Source organism: Leptinotarsa decemlineata, unplaced genomic scaffold (assembly GCF_025532065.1).
Source record: "Leptinotarsa decemlineata unplaced genomic scaffold, Ldec_3_MD MMD2_tig00026330_RagTag_RagTag, whole genome shotgun sequence".
In the NCBI taxonomy this organism is placed as follows: Eukaryota; Metazoa; Arthropoda; class Insecta; order Coleoptera; family Chrysomelidae; genus Leptinotarsa; species Leptinotarsa decemlineata.
This window is the reverse complement of record NW_027412690.1, coordinates 3,182,074-3,202,160: the sequence shown is the minus strand read 5'-3', so window position 1 is coordinate 3,202,160 and position 20,087 is coordinate 3,182,074. Positions and strand designations below refer to the sequence as shown.

The following is a 20,087-nucleotide window of genomic DNA, read 5'->3' as shown; positions in this document are numbered from 1 at the left end:
ACGGTATAATAGAGGGAAAAAAACCTTTCAAATGATGTATCAGTTGATCCCCCATGCCATTGAAAAAATCGGGTGTTAGTTGCTGACCGCAGGAGGGTGAAGTTCAGGTATGATTTCCATATCAGAATTAATCCCCCTAGAAATAAAAGTTGACGTGTTCTTTGAAATTTCCGATTACACGTCCGTTTCTGACTTACAGGGAGGGTAAAGTTTTCTTTGGAACGCCCTGTATATTCCTCTAAATATTTTAAACATGAACTTATTTGTTTGTTGATATTTAGTAGTCTTGCAGAAATTAAAAAAAAGGGTTCCAGAGACATTATGGCTTCACAGAATGGTTATCGAATAATTGATAACTTTTTTGGAGAAACCCAAAAAATCTTGAAGCAATTATTTATTTTTTGGGTCAGTTAATGAATCCAAAAAGTGGGGAAATGCATGGAAATTCAACAATGTGAAAGAGAAACAAAGAATCGCTGACAGCAAAACAGCTCATCAACATTTCTGGCCTTCGTAGGCCAGAATGGAATGAAAACACTTTTTTATAGCTGTTTCAGGATTCGTTTTTTTATATTCTGCACAATGAGAACAGTGGATAGTAGTTAACCCTAGTAGTTACATGGGATGTATATTATTCAGCAAGCAAATTTATATTTCCATGTGCCGTATTAGTTGTAGAATTATGGATTTCGTAAAATTTGTACAAACTTAGCCACAGAATTAGACCAAGATATACAAAAATTGGATCTGATGAACAATATGTTCCTAACTCCTGGGTTTTATAAGAAAGACATTCTACTTGTTTACTGTCACTGCAATCTTTTTTTGTTTTCAACCGACCAGGATGTGTTTTGTGACGGTCACTGTGCTGATTGACAGAAATTAAAATTTAACAGGGCAAAATCATTTTTGAAACTGAATCATTTCAAAATTTACATAAAAGCCAAGGTAACAATATACACAGGGGATTTCAAGGCAATATACCTAACCCTCTGCTAATTCATGGTCGAAAATATTACAATTCCAATTCCTTCTATACCCTCCGTACATTTCAGTTGATGATTTTTATTTACAATATTAGCAGGCTTATTGTGTCCCAAGACAATGTTCGTGAAAGCACTCAATTTTAGTTAAAACAAAGTAAGCTCACCGATAAACGAAATAACAAGTTTTGATTTGCATATATATAACAGTGCATTTTGGATTAGTTGAAAGATAGGGTTTTCGAAAGCATTCCGTTAGAGAGTGTCAAAGTTTAAAAACACATTTTCATAGCAAAAAACTGGCATAGCAATGAAACCATTAAGAAAATCGTAGTAAATCACGCGATTGAGAATATTAGTCCAGATATGTAGATTTAACGATGAGAAATCAAGTCACCTCAAGCAGCATTGTGGAACCCTTGAGCAAAACATAAGGTCACACGATATTGATAAAAGTCAGATGCATTTTAAGTTACAACCGTCTTATTTCAAAATCATGAGAACAATTAAAACACGTATTTAAAAACACTTCATTGGACATTTGAAGAACGTAATACTGTTACGTTAATAACGTTACGTTACGAGTTAATATTTTGACAGTAGATACATATGTAAATATAAATAATATGTAATTAAGGTATAGAGGTTTCAGATATAGTCTATATGAAAACAATCCGAACAGCTAAACCGGGTCTGATAAATTTACTAGTTGATATAAAACCTCCCACGCCGTCCATGCCATACAAAGATACTACCGACGTTCGGTAACTATTTACTTTTTATGCCATTCTAACTGACGTCATATATACCATAGAAAAAGTACATAAAAACCTCATCAATAAAAGTTAAAAGTTCCCCCTAATATTTTTTTAATTATATGGTATAGCTCAACGAAATTTCAAAGGTTTAAATTTAAAAAAAAAAACAACTTTTCTATAGAAAAATATTTAATTTTGATATATGATGCTTCTTGAATATTCAATTTTGATTGATAGATTTCCAGAAAATCCTATCCCGAACATGCTTCAAGATTAGGAAGACCCTCTCATTCAGAAAAAAATACAAATTGTTGCTGAAATGGTAATCATTCCGACCCAGTCAACATCCCTACAAAATGAGAATGCTGCATGCTCTCTCGGAGGATGATCCAGACAAGAGGGTTGAATTTGTGGTCAAGAGTAATGAAAAAGTCAACAAATAAGGTGTACAATACTAAAGCGACAATATTCCGCACATTTTTAGAGAGATACAGATCTAGTTTCCAGAAAAAGTATATGGATGGGCTGACATTTTGGGAGATCACGTTGTTGGACAGATTTTAACCAAAGAAACCCTCAGAGAAACTGAGTTTGAACCTCGTATAAGACAAATTGAATTGGACAATCAAGAAACGTTGAAAATTTGTGAAATCATATTTCAGCAGAATGATGTTCAAGATTTCCAGGGTCTCACACCTCTAGAGTTTTTCCTTTGGATATAAATGAGGTCAAAAATTGACGCCACTGAATGCCAAACAATCGAAGATTTGGAACCGCAGAATAAGAATAGATGAACAGACTCTTATTAATATGAGAGAAGCTATAACAGGGCAGTTTATTGTCAAGATATAGGAAGGGTCCATTTCGAACACTTGATAAAATAATTGATGGGGTTGAATGAAAGTATTTTTATTCCACAAACAATTTTTTTTAACCAACTTATTTATTTTTGAGAGCAATATCCTTGTGTTTTGTTGGGTTCAAAATGACGAAAATGTCACTTTTCAAACAAAGTTTTTTGAAAGCTGTTGAATATGGGAGTAAAGTATTAAAGGATGTAGAAAATCGAATAAGGGGTAGTCTATAAAAAAATTGAATTAAGATGGCGCTCAGACGCCATATCAAAAGTATGAACTGTAATTTTTTCATTAAAAAGTGGTTTCTCGTTTCCTATGTTTTCGTTGCCATATACCAGGTGGTTCAAAAATTAATAATGGGGGACTTTAGACGGACACTGTATGTTTTACAATATATCGCTTTGATAGGGTCTTCCAAGAGGAACTTCCAAACTTTGATAATTGATAACGGCCATATTGTTAAAGCTACATCTGTCAAATTATTTGTCATTTATTCAGTCTGTTTTGACAAATAACCACGGACAACAACACATGCAAATAATAAAAATTTTCTATCAAAATGTGTGTTCTGTTCCGACAATGTACCGCGCGCTTCGCCATTTTACGGTCACCATAATTGTCCTACCGAGAGGACTATTCGCAAAATGGTAGATAAATTTGAGTCCACTGGTTCAGTAAACGATCGACCAACACAAGAACTCGATTTTTCGCATACCATAACTTGGCGAATTTTGCGTCATGACTTGGACCTGCACCCGTAAAAAACTGACCCAGGAACTGAAGGTAAACGACTTGTGTTCGCTGAATGGGCTCTAGAGCAGTTGGCAAGTGACTCTTCGAAAAATCATCTGCAGCGATGAATCTCATTTCTGGATGAATGGGTACGTGAACAAACAACATTGTAGTGTACTATAAACGTCCCAGGCTAAGCTCTCTGGCTTAAAGAGACAGGCTTGTCTGGCCATCAGTGGTGCCATCAGTCCCACACCGACAGCGGCCATGGAGATCCTTCTAGATCTACCTCCTCTCCACATTTTCTGGAGAGAGAATCTAGATGGACTGCATATAGACTTGTGCACATTACCAATTGCACAAATCAGTTTAATGCAGAGTGCCACAGACTGTTGGTTGACACTGGAAGTCACAGCATTCTGGAAATGACCTCTGACTGTATGCCTCCAACTATCAACTACAAACTGCCTTATAAAGTACTGTGGAGAGGACTGGATCCTCCGGGAGAAGGAAATATTAAGAGCAGATAGTTGTTGGTTCACAAATGGATCAAAAACACCTTCCGGTTCTGGTAAAGGTGTTTTTAGTCGCAGACTCAGGACACAGATATCAACCTGCCTAGGAAGCTATGCGACTGTATTTCAAGCGGAAATTTACGCTATTAAATTGTGTGCGGAGAGATTGGAAGAATCCAACCTCATACACAAGCCAGTAAAAATATTCTCGGACAGAAAAGCGGCGTTGGAAGCTCTTGGCTCCTACCAAGTAACGTCTAAATTGGTAGCAAACTGCCAAAAACGACTCTCCTCGATAGGAAGACTCAACAAATTGTCTCTGGTCTGGATTCCTGGCCAAACTGGCCTGAAAGGCAATGAGGCTGCTGACTCCCTTGCAAAGCAGGGTGCTGTAAGCAGCTTCATCGGACCAGAACCTGTCATTGGCATTGCTTTAGGCTGGATGGCAAAAAGATTCATTGACTTCTGGCAGAATCTTTCAGGATTGGCTCAATCCAAGGCGTTTATTCACCCTTCGAAGCTTGATACCAAACAGTTGCTGGACTACAGTGGGGATAAACTACGATATCTAACAGTCCTTCTTACAGGTCACTGTTATTTGAATGATCATATGCAGAGATTCCAACTGTCGGAAGAGTGTGTGTGTGTGTTGGCTCTGTTTGGAAACTGATGCAGAGCACATACTTTGTGCCTGCCCCGCTGGGGACCGAATAAGGTTTTTAGAGTTCGGCAGAGCCGTACTCTTACCATCTAACCTGAAAGACCACTCACCATACAAACTAATCGGCTTCGTTAATAAGCTAGGTTTATTTGGTTGAGTGTGAATAGTTGTGAGCCACAATAAACTCTTGCGGGTTTCGGTGGAGCGTCGAATAGACCCACGCATTTTTTTGAAGTCCTTTTCAAAGCAATTTCTATGGTTGTCTGTTAGTTGTCTCAATGGAATTTTCACCATATTCAATCATTATAATTTTAATTAATTTTTTTCAATATGACAAATATATATTATATAAAAACAGCTGTTATACCTCAACGATATTTATGTATATTTTATACTTGGTACCTGTAAAATGGCACCACTTTCAAGCCAACGAGTATGCACTTTCTTGTCTAGATATTACAGTAAATATTTATTATCAAAATATTAACTTTACTAAAATGAAGTAGGATTGCGTCTTTGGGATGAAACGAAAATGAAAGCGATTATTAAAATACAAACAGTTTACATAATTTTTTCCCAAATTATTCAAACATTTATTTATTCTTTAAGAGTCAGGAAAGTTCAACAGCATTATTTTAAGAACAACTAGTCCATGATTTTCAATACTATGAATTATTAACTTTCATATTTCGAGTCACTTAGTAGTAATTACAAGTGACAACTTTCAGTAGTACTACACATTCAGAAAGAGTTGATACCGCTATCGCATATTCCTCTGTTGACTCAGCAATCATACCAATTTCGCGGAATGTAAATATTTATATAGTATAGACATCGAAAGTAAAACGTTAATGGAAAATAATAATTTGCAGAATCACTTCACGACAGAATAGATAACGTTTATTATACCCGCGATAAGAAGAAATTAGGAAAAATGAGAAAAAAAAAACTTGTTATGTTTTTTTACCGCTTTTATTTGTACGTGTTACTGCAGTTTCGTTCTATAAGGACATTTTCAAACAATCACAATAAACGGATCATTAGTTACAAAGAAAAGTGCTAAAAAAACAAAGTTTTATTTCTCATTTTTCATGATGACCTCCTACCACGTAGTAACGGCTACATCCATCAATTTATTAGAGGAAATTAGACTTGAAACATTCAAATACCTCACTTCAATCGAATGTAGAGGAATCGTTTTTTTGTAACCGGTATAGATTCATCACTTCTACAACTAAAAATATTATAGAAGTCGAAAAAGTTTTGAAAAAAATTCTAAAATTTAAAACGTTTATTAAAAATATTAACGTTTTTTTAAGTAGTATAGCTCGTTAGTGAAAATGCGAAACTGTTTCGAAAGATTTTGAAAAAAATTACTTTGTTGGCGTCAACTTATGTGGTTGGTTAGAATTGAAAAACATATTGAATATATAATTGAAATGCAAAAAATATTCTCGTCGAAGTTAATTCTGAAATAGAACTATCCCCTAACACCGATAATTCTAAAAATATATAGGAACTTTTTTTCAAGAACAAAGAAAATAAGTACCAGATATTATTTTCATAACTTCACTAGTTAGGGAAGTAAAAAAAACAATGGAATTGTTCACTTTTCGTGATTATGATCATAAAAAAAAAACAAGAGGCAATATTACATTCCATCAAAGGATTAATTTTGGTGTATTAGTGTGCTTATAAAAATTGAGGATATTTTATTTCAGTAACAATTAGGAAATATTTATTCCAAATGAAAAACAATCAGCTTTTTTTAAACAGATAAATTGATGCTCAATATTCTTCCGACTTAACACACTAGTCTATTCAGAAAAAGTCTATTTTGAAAAATGTTTCAATAAAAAGTTGAGTTGAAGAAATAAGTACTTCAGGTTATAGGTAATTCATTTGAATGCAGATCAACGTGGTCTGACATAGGACACTCCACCGTTGAAAGAAGATAAACTATTTTTGAATTATCAGGAATCCCTCAAATCCATCATCAATTTCAGACGTTGCGTAAAATATCTCCGATATAGAATTTATTTCCAACGGCTTTGAAATGAAGTAAGAGTTTTCACAATTTATAACCTGATAAGCTGCATCCTAGATATTTTCTGATAACATTTATTGAAGGTATATCCCGTATTAGTCATTTCTCATCAAAAACAACTTGAATTTATGGTTCTCTATCCAATATTGACATCAACCAAGATGGCCTGCCCGATCACCAGATCTAATTCCCCAGGTAGTACCTGGGGAAATATTTGTATTACCAATTGTTCAATTAAACTAAAATGGTTGTTTTTGTTTTCATTTGGGTAACTTTGGTTCTGGTTCATTAGCATTTTTCTAATTTGAGTGTATTCTTTCAATTATTAAAATTAACTAGGGTAGAGAGCGGGGTCTATTGAGCGCTACGCTGTGTGGAATATACGAGGGGGTGAGAGAACCTACTCCCCCTTGCTTAATCCCTGGGTTTTGGGCAGTGCATAACGTTGCAAATTTGACGCCAACAATGAAAAAACATGCTCTACCGAGTTTTGGCTTTGAATACATAGCTGAATTTGTTATTACAGTGACTAAAAAAATCGATGCGAAAAAACTAGAGGTCCGTATTAAAAAAAAAAAAAGTGTGCGTCTCGGGACGCCCGACAGAAGTGATAACTTAAACTAATCTAGGTTGAACTATTCAATATTGAAATTATTCATCTTGAGAAAAGTTTAGGTCATTACTTTAATTTTATGTATACATGCATACAGTTCATGCCTTTAATGTCCCCTCTTTAATTTTTTGAACGGATCAGATAAAAAAATTGAAATTTGGGATAATGAAATTAATGTATGAATACTTCATTTTGAAGTGAAATTGACAGAAACTTTGAAGATGGCGACTGGGCGCTATCTGAAACTCCTGACGAATACTTCACAACCCTGGAGTATAAAGTCAATATCTTCCTTCACCTACTACAAAATGGCGGAACATTTAACAATTTCCTGAAGACAAATACATTAATATCGATATTTCTAGAAACATTTTTTATCTGCCATATGGCAATTCCAACAACCCGATAAGGTTTGTTAAGTAATTTTTTGTTAATAAAAACGACAAAAAATGTCAATACGACAATGAACATCATTGTTCAGTAAGAATATTGTCATTTAGTACCTCATCAATCTCTAAAATGGTCAATTCTCGTCCATTGGAAGAAAAAGTTGAAGCGATTTTTATTTACGGTGTGACGCGTAACTTTCACGAGATCGAATAGATTTCAATGAACGTTTTCCGAATCGTCCTATCTGTGAAAACTATTTGAGGAAACTTGTATCCAAATTCACAACGACCGGTAGTGTACACTACAAAAAGCCCCCAGGACATCCGTCCATTCCGGAAGAACATCAAGTGCAAATAATTGGTGAGATGGTAGTAAATCCTGAACAGTCTACTTATTCCGTCGCGAATGTTTGTGAGGTGTCTCCTTCTACTGTGTGGACGAATGTACATTTTTTTTAAACGGCAATGTTCACAGACAAAATTGCCGTTATTGGAGTGACACAACCCTCACGTTTTCCGGGAAACACATACCCAATATCCAGAAAAAATTAACGTTTGGGCAGGAATTTTGGGAAACCATATTGTAGGACCTCTATTTATTGATCAAAATTTAACAGGGGAACTGTATTTGAATATGATGGAAACTACTGTTGACACTCTCATCACTGAAATCGTCGAAGCGAATCCTAATGAATTCGATATGGATATTGTATTCCAACAAGATGGAGGACCACCACATTACTCAATACAAGTAAGAAACTATTTGGATACTACTTTTCCTGGTCGTTGAATTGGCCCTCGAGGTCCTACAGAATGGCCAGCCCGCTCCCCAGATTTGACACCTTTGGTCTTTTTTTATGGGGCTATTTGAAGCAAAAGGTGTACGAAACTGAACCTGCTTCAATATTGTATATATGGCGTAGAATAATAAATATTTGTAGAGATATTGACGTTATTGTGTTCGAAAATGTTCGACGTGAAATATCGGATAGGCTGTTCATATGTCAAGAAGTTTAAGGCAACCATTTCGAGCATTTTCTGAACTGACCTCAAGCTTATTACCTCATATTATGTAGTTAAATGTCAATGTATTCAGGCAATTATTAAAAGTTCCGCCATTTTGTAGTAGTTGAAGATATTGACATTATATTCTAGGATTGTGAAGCATTTGTCAGGAGCTTCAAAAAGATGTGTCACAAGACCCTAATTTCCATTCAATTTTTTTCCCAGATGGCACCCAGTCGCCATTTTGAAAATTTCATCTGTCAATTTCACTTCAAAATAAAGTATTCATGCAGTAATTTCATTACCCCAAATTTCAATTTTTTTGAGTTGACCCGTTCCAAAAAGGGGGGGACATCAAAGAAATGCACTGTATATTATAGCTACCATAAGCCAATTGTTATAGGATTGAATGATGATACTAATAATGCACATATACAAAATCAATATAATTTTTAAGCCACGGTTCATCTAATAAAAGCATATTACGTGCTTGCTGGTTAGATTTTTATAATACTGTCAACATTACATGGCTAACGCACACTGAATACTGATCGTCTGTCCGACGAAGAGGATGAGCCTGCCTCCGCTGAAGTATGCGTGAGAGAAAGGGAAGCCAGACAAACTGGCGTCGTTACGCGTTAGGTAACGAAGCGGTTTACCCTCCCATAAGAAGTTATCACTTCAAAAATAAAGTTGATGACGAAATCAAACAGTATTGTAAGTTTCTCTGCCTTTTTAATATCATTCGAAATGGAGGCGAAAGAGCCAAAAAAAACGAAATTCGGCAATTCTAGTTAAAAAAACGATCTCAAAAGAAATTATTCTAGTTCCCCAAAATAGGAAACCTTTGTCCAATTTACCCGACCTTGTAGATGTTATCGTTTCCGAGATAGCAAAATTGGAATCAGCTTAAAAACGGCATGTATATTTACATAACAAACTCTGATAATGAATCGATTTTCTTCCATTATAAATAACGCATAACTAATAATGAAGCCTCATTATTGTGTCACATGTTCGTGTCCAAGCAATAAAGTATCCAAACAATCCATTACTTGTGACGACCATTATTAAACGTTCAATTGATGATTGGCGGTAAATTCCGATAAAACCTTGGCCTTTCCGGGTGGCTTACACCGATTAATACTACTCTTTCAGGTCCGGTGATTAGACCATTCAATCGAAAATAAAAAACTTGATTCTTCATGGACAAACAAAATTGAACGACCTCAGGAATGATATTTGTTGAAAGAGACAGTTTTTCGAGATTTTGAATTATTAAAAATATTTCAAATATAAATGTGGTCTACAACATATTGAATTTCAAATTGTAAATTGAACAAAAAAGGATCTAGCACTATAAATATTTGTTACTCCAATTCAGGGCTGTTGAACTTCTGCTTCTTCAAGATTACTCACTTGCTCTATTGATGTGCCATCGATAGGAACGCTAAAATGACCACGAGACTTTTGCCTGTTATGAACCTTCATTAAACTCGTTTTTAATCATTTAAAGTTTAAAGCAAAGTAGAGTTTTTTAAAAGTTCTGAATCATCTGTCTAAATGAAAGCTTGGCAAATTTTATGAGCGTAAGTCGAATTTTGTTAAACTAGGATGAAACTGATGGTTTTTTTATTTTTTATAAATGTTTATTTTGAAACGAAAGTTCGGAATGTCTGTTATTACTTGGAGTGTCAGTTTTTATATTAGAATTATCGGCTAAAAACAATAAGTTAAAATAAATCAGAATATTCAATGTAAAATGTATAATTTTTAACGTTTGTTTGAAAGTAGTTGACAATGTTTCGTGGTGTATTTCATCACCAGTTATCACCGAAGACGATTGTGCGGATACTAACAATCGAAACGTCGTGACGTAACTTGGTTTGGAATCTTTTAATTTTTATTTTTCATATATATTATATTTTTTTTGGTGGTTGCTTGTATTTTATTTCTTTGTAATTTCAGTTTTTTTGTTAAATAAAATTGTTATTTTCGGTTAATCTTTTCGATTTTTTTTCAGGGATTTCAAATCAATTTATTTTATATTAGACAATGGAAGTCCGAAGTGATGAAAGTATAATTTTTAATCATTTATTAGAGTAAATTTGACATTTTACCCTTGTGCAGCAATTTCTAAGAGTATTTTTTCCAAGTATTAATTTTTTTATTAAAATAAGCCCATTAAAAAATATCCAAAGGTGTCAACTGAAGCGATACGGATGGATAATAATATGTACTGCCAAATTTTTTTATAACTTTGTCTTGAAAAATTTGACTGATGCATTGGTGTCGTCCATCAAGCTGATACCATAGATTTTCCGGTTTTAATATAAAAATATCATCGAAAACCAGAGATACTGATCCTGACATTCATATTTCTTGGGACCACCATTGACAATTATGGGAGGAACTTATTGTTTTACTTGTGATGTACTGTTTGGAACCAAACCGTTATTTCAACACCTCGACACGTGTTTCGTTCACCAAGTGCTCATCTTCATCAGAAAAATTAAAACTTATCTTATTGTTTGTTTGAAAAAAATTTGCTCAGCCTGTCTTCAACATTCAACATGGAAATCGAAAATCTTGGCTTTCTTCTCGAAAAAAAAAAAAGAAAACTATAATATGGCATCAGAGTCATATTCATAAAGTATAAATGGAGGTTTACAAACCCGAATTTAGTCCTCAATGAAATTTTATCAATACTTCCGCTTCCAAGCGATAGTTGTCGTAATATTAACTTTTAAAATACTCATGAACTGGTGAGTTATGAAGTCACAGTGTTGACAATTTGTAGAGATACTATTTTTGGCTTGAGGTTATCAGCATTCAACGACTGGATCGATAAATATAAATATGTCCAATACACTAGCAACGACTTTTTTTCCAAGGTCAAATGATTTGAACATGGCGACATTGATGCTAAACATCCCCAAATTATTCGCACATTGAATGCAAAAAAAAAACGATTCCAAGTATAATGTGAGATTTTAAAATTTCCACAAACCATCTTATAAGACTAGTGTCATTTTTAATTCCTCAACACATCTCTATCAACATAAAGTAGCAGCATTCAACAGTAGGTATCACAGACCATTACATATTCCATTTTCGGAAAGTAATTTTCAGAGAAACAATTTTCTGTCAATAACGGTTACAAAGTAGATATTTCATTAGCAAATGAATTAAAAACAATAAATATTACTGGCGTACTTTCCCAACATCAAACCGTTATTTGAACACCTCGACACGTGTTTCGATCACCAAGTGATCATCTTCAAGAGGGAGAATAAACTAAATATACTTACAATATTATCCTTATTTATACCATAGATACCTCTTCTAGGTATCTGCGTCTTAAGTGTCTTCGTGTAATACACGAAGAACCTTGGAAACATTTTCAAGGAAATAGGTATCAAGGTGGATTTTAAACAAGTCATACACTACAGAGCTATTTAGGAAATCCAAAAGACAAAATCGAGAATTCGGAAATTAAATGTAAGGACTGCGATGCCAAATATTATGGACATGAATAATGCCGTCGCCCTCCGTTGTCCTGGCTCGAAAGCCTTCCAACTGGGCATATTTCCTCTATCCAGCTCACTACTGCCAAGGAAATCCCTCTTCAAATCAACGGGGTAGAAGATACAACTTTATTAAACAAAAAAAAAACTATTACATTTACGTTACATTGCATTAGAATTACAATAAACTGAGTATAAATATTCTGCTGTCTCCGGTATGTCCGTAAGCTAACCGTGACAGTAAGCTGACAGCCTGCTTTTCATCTGTCCCATTCATCTCGCACCACGCTCTCCGCCCATTCATTTGCGATGTGTATCCACTCACTATTTCTCCCATTTCTATCTCTCAGTTGCATACTACCCCTTTCTAGTTTCAGTCTTTCTATCCATTCTCTCCAACCAACCTTGTCTCCACGCATGCATCTCTCAAGCACATGATCTGCCGTTTCAGGCTCCCCCCACCCACATGATCAAGGTACTTCCAGTCCCAGGTTGAATCTAGCCAGGTAACCCGAAAAGTTGCCGTGCCCTGTGAACAGTAGCCTTTCTCGTCAGATTCAGTGCTTCATACCTGACTACTCTACAATATCTGTATAGCAGTCTCCCTGTCATTCCGTTATTCTGCCATTCTTCCTTGATTCGCTCTTTCATCCTTTTTCTCTCTTCATTCTTATCACTCATTCTTCTTACCTCCCAGGTAACACGGTCTTTACCAATACCTTTAGTGGCCTCTTCATGCGCCTTTTTGTTTCCGATGTTATCACTTTGATGTCCTTTGCGCCATACTATTTCAGCCCGTGCTCCCCTCTCACTCCTCTCTTCAATCATTCTCTGGATTCTCGCCACTCTTTTGTTCCTCACTCGTACTGCTTTCATTCTTTCCACCGCTATGGCGGAGTAACTGACGATTCTCACTTTTTCATTCATACTCCATATGCTGACCACCCTCTCACGCTCTTCTGTTCGGGGATCATCTCGTTCCCTAGAACCCACTCGCTCTCATTCCTTACATACGCCCAACCTATACCCATTCTCGCTCCAGCGTCCACATATACTTCAGTCATTCCCTCGTCCTGCGTCTCCTCCAGCTACATCCCTTGCATCCAAGGAAGTACCTCCTCTATTCCTTTCATTCTGTCTTCGATCTTCCTTTCTCCATGCATTCTCCACTCATGGTATCTGACCCCGACTTCTATATGAAGTGGGGCTATACCTGAGATCACACTGAGCGCGGCTCAGTGCGAGAATTCGGAAATTAAATGTAAGGACTGCGATGCCAAATATTATGGACAGACAAAAAGATCTATTAAAATAAGATATAAGGAACACTTAACACACCTAAAATATGGAAGACCAGAAAAATCAGCAGGCGCTCATCATTTTTTGAAACAAAACCATTCCATAGACTTCAGTTCATTGAGATTAGTTGGACCAGTTAACAATAACAGGCATCTAGATGTCTATGAGAGTGTAGAAATAAGTAGACATAATAATATCATGAATAAAGATACAAAGGACCACTACCTAATAATAAACTATATAACTTGTTGAAATAATAGTTTAATTATTAATTACTATCACATAAGGACACATTATGAAATCAATTAAAGACTAATAGATAAGGCGAAATTGATTTAAGACACTTAAGTTGCAGGTACCTAGAAGAGTTGTCTATGATATAAATGAGGATAACATTGTAAGTATATTTAGTTTAATCTTCATCTTGAAGATGATCACTTGGGGATCGAAACACGTGTCGAGGTGTTAAAATAACGGTTTGGCGTTGGGAAAAAACTCCAATAATATTCATTACTACACCAAAGGTTCAAATCAGTGCATGACAAGTAAAAACAATGAAGCCAAAACTTTTGTGTCGGACAGATCAAGAGAGTACAAGTACATTTATGGTTTTTATTGGCCAAACGGGGATAACCTTTTCCCAAAGAATGAAAGAGCGTTGGACTAGTTTCTTGAATGTGAATACCAATTCCACATTTCCAAACCATCTTCTGGCAGAGGGAAATGAGTTCATTCACGACTATTACGTTTTAAATATAGAAAAGTGAAAGGTTCGAAACTGAATTTTTTGAAATGCTTGGAAACCCATAGATTCGAGAATAAGGAACATTTACTGGATGACCAATTGGAATTGAATTAAGTATATTTCCTGAAGAAGAAAGGTTGGTTGGGTAACAGGACCAATGAAAAAACCAAATATTTTCTTGCCACCGTTTCGAATTCAATTAAATTCTTCTTCAGGACTCTATAACAACGAATTTTCATAAACATACCTCCCAAAAAACTTATACGATTATTATCGTTTCAATTTTACAAGAAATTTAGTTTTTGAGTGAATTACTCACCAACCAACATTGAATTATTGGGTCACTAAACTAGTTAACAGGATATTTCCTATAAATTGGCAATGAGTTTATGCTCAAACGCAGTTAAAATTATTAATCATTAAGTAGGAAAAAAATCATATAATTCGAATTATTAATTTATACAAAGCACTAAGTAGATATAAGTAGTATATTTATGCCTTAGAAAGCTATTGTATAGTGCAACACAAGTTGTAGTTTCGTAAAGTGTTTAGTGAAGAGTGGGCTGAAAAGTCCTGGGCCTAAAAAAGAAATGGCTTCATTCATCAACGTTATAGCCTCAAAACCCACACAATCATTCCAGCGCTATTCTAACATTTCAATACCACTTTTGAAGAACTAGTTATCTTTTGCCTCAAAATAGGCTTCAGTTTCTGCAATAACCTCTTTATTCGAGCGAAATGTCTTACCGTTGAGCATTTTTTGAGGTCTGCGAACAGTCAGTAGTCGCTGGGCGCCAAATCTGGCGAATACGGTGGATGTGGGAACAATTCGAAGTTCAATTCATGTAGTTTTGCCATCGTTTTGATTGACTCGTGATACGGTACGTTCTTCATGAAACAAATTATTTTCTTTGCCATATGCGGTCATTTCTTTGCAATTTCGACCTTCAAATGTTTCAATAACGCTATATACTATTCACTGTTGATGGTATTTCCCTTCTCACAAAAGCCGATGAATATTACATCACTCACATCCCAAAATATATAGGCCATAACCTTTCCAGCCTATTGTTGTGCTTTCGGGCGCTTTGGACGAGGTTCACCAGTTGCTCTCCACTCAGATGACGATCAATTTGATTCCGAAGTGAATTCATGGATCCATGTTTCATCCATTGTCACATATCGACGTAAACATTCCGGTTTGTTATGTTTAAACACCCAACTTCACTTTTCGATCATTCAAAACGGTTTTGTGGATTTTCTTAAGTTTTCTGGTGTTACTGCCCCATTTCGTTCTGCATCATCGGTGTCTCTACGATCACATTTGAAGTCAGCAAACCAGCGTTCAATTGTTGTTTCTGATGGAGCGGAGTCCTTATAACACTTTTCAAACCATTGCTTCGCTTGAACGATATGTTTCCATCAAGAAGCAGTGTAAAGGGGGCTGTACACGCTACGATGAATCGTAACAATTAATTGAACAATTTATCGCTCCAACAAATCGAAATAATAGAGCACTGTTTACACGCTACGATAAATTGTAGCGATTTCTTGTCAAATGTCACTTAGTTGGTCTTGTAAAGTCCTGGTCGTTCAAGAAATGAAGTCGGTCGAAATATCACAAACTAGTTTTGTAGATGTCATCCGCACCAGCCCCCGATTTCTCCGAACTCTCAACTTTCAAAAGTTCTTTCTTATAAACCGTACGCAACGCGTTAATTTTTTTTACGACAGTGTTCCTATCTGCAGACGGAATTGGCCGCGGTGGTAGTGCGCCCGAATCTCGATCGGAAGGCCGTGGATTCGATTCCCGCCTCGACCAGATATTTTTCTCAAAATAATTTATCTGGTTGAAGCTGGGATGATTCTGCAACCGTGTTAGAAATCACACGTTAAAAGGTAACACCTCGTTAGTCCTTAGCTCGCACAAGTTTCTCAACTTCTGAGAGTTGTCGTTTGCATGGGGGCTGATTAACGGAAAAACGAATTTTTAAAAAACTCCTTGAACTTTTTGACTAGCTCAATATAAGCTAGGCCTTTTTTGTTCCTGTCGGAATATTCTTTGCTCTTAACGAGCCACAGACAGGTAAAACTTCTATAAAGTTCTATAAATTCAATTAAAAACCCACGAGGTGCTTGTTTACTTGCATTTTCTGCCATGTTTACCTACAGCACTATGTCATGAAACAACCTTACAGTGCAAAAGCCAAAGATTGGACACTGAGTGAAATCGTAGCGATAATATGGTAGCGTGTTAGGAATCACACGTTAAAAGGTAAGACCTCGTTAATCCTTAGCTCGCACAAGTTTCGACTTCTGAGGGTTGTCGTTCGTAGGGGTGCGACAGCTGGTTAACGGAAAAACAGATTTTAAACAGATTTTAAACAGATTTTTAAACTGTGACACGTTCCAACACATTGTTACAATTCCCAGAAATTGATGCCCGGTCGGCTTCAACCATCCACTCCAACTCCAATCCCAATAAATCGCTACAATCTCCTGTTTACACACAACGATAAATTGTAACAATCTGATCGTTACGATAAATTGCTACAACTTATCGTTGCGTGTAAATCCCCCTTAAAATAAAAACATCAAATTGTTTTTGATCCATTGTTTTGAAAATAACAAAAGTAGTGACACTCTTAGCACAATAGTTCACAAACTAACGAGTAGAATATCATGAAATTTCAACAGCTTTCTTCTGAAGTTTAGTCTTAACTGAACAAGCGGTGAGTGCAATAACACTAGCGCCATCTTTCTGTTAGGTCCGAGACTTTTCAACTCATGTGGTACTTTAACACGTTACCAAGGAGTTTCATTAAGTGTCGGCCAATTCCATCACATATAAAAAAGCAATATCTGTTTCCGAAGCAATATTCATGAATTACAATTTAGGCAGAACTACCTAATACTTTTTTCCAAACATTAAATTCAAAATAGTATTTATTATTCATTATATCAGCTATTGATCAAAGTAGAAGCTCGAGTAGAAATTAATGACTTTGCTCAGGTAATCGTCAGTCAAAATATCGCAGTAGAACATATTCGAAATTGCTGAACGGATAAGACTATTCAATAAGTTTATTACTATTATTATTCAATCAGCGACGGGCGGTACCGCTTAATTTTCTCTCTGTTATATAATTTTTGATTATACTTTGGATCTGAAAAAAATACTTTTCCCACACCAGAACAAAAACACTGTCTCTCTAGGCGCGTTTCGATAACTAAGTTATCACCATCAGGAGGATCAGTAGGATGAGAGATGTCGAGAGACAATATTAGTTCTGGTGTGGGAAAAGGGCTTTCCTAAGATTGTATCTATTGGAGTTTTCAACAAAATTTCGATATCCATCGAAACACTTCAAGTATATAGCAGGTTAAAAATAAGTTGATGTCATAAACTACACCTCACGATTTGATTTCCACAATACAGAATATTATTTGAATACTTCAAATCACTATTGAAGAAGCTACTGTGTTAGCGAAACATGTCGTGATATATTTTTCAAATTAAGTTTGTGGAGATCAAGTCGTGAGGTGAAGTTTATGAAATTACTATGGATCTTCATCAAGTAACGGCCGAATCAGTGAGAAAAATAAGTTGATGATAGTGTACTAATTCTTTCAATTCAACGATTGTATCAAACGACTGAATATATGTAGCTCTAAAATGAAAACTCAACGGTTACGAATAAAACATCGAGAATGAACTGTCACATAAACTTATTGACAAGGTTGAAACTAATTATTTTTCAAAACAATGATGAGTTTTGACTTGCCTCGTGGCTAGAACAAACATGTACCAAATTCGGTATTGTAATGTTGCCGAAAATATCTCAAGAGTACAAAACACATGTGTTTTGAAAAAAAATGCAATAACACGTCGATTTGTAATCCAAGGGGGACATCTTCCTATCATAACCTCAACTGTCATACCTCTTCCCCCACCCCTCGGTGACTATCACCCAAACAATTTGAATGGGGAAAGTAGTAAGTGTGACACATCGTTTAAAAAGGTAATTTTTTATTCTTACTGGGTTTTCAATTTGACGTGTTTTATTTGCCACATATCCCGTTTGTTGAAATTTCGAAATTAGTTCCAAAACGTAGTTACGATGTACGTTTTTGTTTAGGTATTGCTCATTGAAAATTCTACTGGCTTTGTTGGCACATTCATTATTTTTGAAATAATATTCAATTATTTCTACCCTATCCTGAATAGAATAAACCATTTTTTATTTCACTCGTTAATGTACCTGACGTTCTAGTGGTAAGAAACTGACACAAATAAGCACTGAAACAAAAGGTGTTTTATTATAGCAATACATAGGCGTAGTAAGTCAATTGTTATTCCAAAGGTACGAATGTCATCAAATAACTTCAGAAATGCTCAAAAACGTCAAACGGCGTTTCGGAAATAACTTATACTCATTTATGGCAGTTCATGGCGAAACTTTGAACATCTACTGTGAAATAAAGTAGTTTGCGATGATTGGATTATGTAATTTTTTCAATTGTTGTTCTTTTTTCGTGAATTCACATTACCTTTCAAATAAAATGTGAATTGAAAAACGAAACAGTTGTTTTTCCTACCTTAGAGCGCCAAAATGAAAAGTTAAGTAGCGAACACTCACATGTCTGAATTCCTTATGGAATAGCTTTACAATGCTGTGTCACCCTTAGTACTTTTCCTAATCAAATTTTATGAGTCAACAAGGGGTGGGGAGAGAAGTATGACAGTTGAGGTAACGAAAAGATTTGTCCCTCTTGGACTTAAAATTTACGTGTTTTTGCATTATGTTCACAACACATGCGTTTTGAAGAATTTGTTTTCGGTGTCGGGTAAAATCGAACCATAATTACAAATTTCGTCCGCCATTTTGGAGCCACCATCTTGAATTTTTGCATTGAAAAACAATTAATAATTTCCGACCCTGAAAACCACCACTTATCAATTTTAAATCAAATTGGACCATAATTGCAGCCATCTTGTTTTTCCCCTAGAAAAACTCCATATTTCATTGTCATCGAATTTGCTTACGAATGAAGTATTATAAATTTGGAATACGGAACAGTTTTATCCGCAAGAAGGCGCCAAAATCGAAAGTTAGGTAGCTAAAATTGACATGGCTGAATTCCTTATGAAATTACCTTTTTAACGATGTGTCACACTTACTACTTTCCCTATTCAAATTATTTGGGTGATAGTCACCGAGGGATGAGGGAAGAGGTATGGCAGTTGAGGTTATGATAGGAAGATGTCCCCCTTGGATTAAAAATCGAGGTATTTTTGCATTTTTTCAGAACACGTGTGTTTTGAAGATATTCGATCTGTTTCCTTTTCGGTGCCCCACCCTGTATAAACGGTGTAATGAAGATGGCATGGGAAATAATCTCAAAATTATCTCTTATAACACGATCGGTCCAAGTCTATATGAGTGAAAAGTGTTTCGCAGAGAGTGTGTGAGGCTAGAAAAATCTAAAAAAATATTCAGAGAAACCAGGCATTCTGTAATATTCTGGAAGTACCAATGGAATAATTGAGCAATTAGTTTTGATAGCTGTTTTATTTTTTAGTGTAACTATGAGAGAATGGATCCTGTCAAAAGTTTCCAAATTAATGGATTGGAATGGGGCAGTTCAATGACCTCCCAGAAGTCCAATGATAGATTTTTATTTGTGAGAATATTCTAATTATGTAATACTTTCATCGAAACTTTATATTTTATTAATGCAATATGAGGTTAAAACTAATTTATTATACAACATTTTTTTTTAAATTCGATCACGTTAAATTCATTTTTCGGATCACCCTGTATCCGGATTCAAATTGAACCCAGTATACTTTTTCTAGAGATTAGTTTTTGAACTTTAGGACTTTCTTCCTTTCTTCGGTAAGTTCCCACATTTTTTTATTTAAAGATGGAGAAGTAGAAAGCCAAAAACCGTT

At 35.4% G+C, this 20,087-nt stretch overlaps 2 protein-coding genes across 7 annotated transcripts in view; both read right to left on the bottom strand.

Moving 5' to 3' along the window:
* The window catches only part of Vha100-1 (V-type ATPase subunit a family protein Vha100-1), a 110,009-nt gene that overhangs the window by 67,987 nt on the left and 21,935 nt on the right, over positions 1-20,087 (bottom strand). The window lies entirely within an intron of this gene.
* LOC141485663 (uncharacterized) lies at positions 1,926-16,527 on the bottom strand. Its single transcript, XM_074182828.1, has 2 exons — positions 16,112-16,527; positions 1,926-16,013 (listed from the first exon to the last, which is right to left on the bottom strand). Exons 1-2 carry the CDS (start codon positions 16,289-16,291, stop codon positions 15,750-15,752), a joined length of 444 nt encoding a protein of 147 aa, XP_074038929.1. The 5' UTR covers positions 16,292-16,527; the 3' UTR covers positions 1,926-15,749.

Excerpts from the sequence above, each read along its gene's own strand:
- LOC141485663 (XM_074182828.1), bottom strand. The coding sequence starts at position 16,291 with ATGGCAGAAAATGCAAGTAAACAAGCACCTCGTGGGTTTTTAATTGAA. Across the intron at positions 16,014-16,111 it reads AGTTTTTTAAAAATTCGTTT|CTAACACGGTTGCAGAATCA; the intron begins TTCCGTTAATCA and ends AACGTGTGATTT.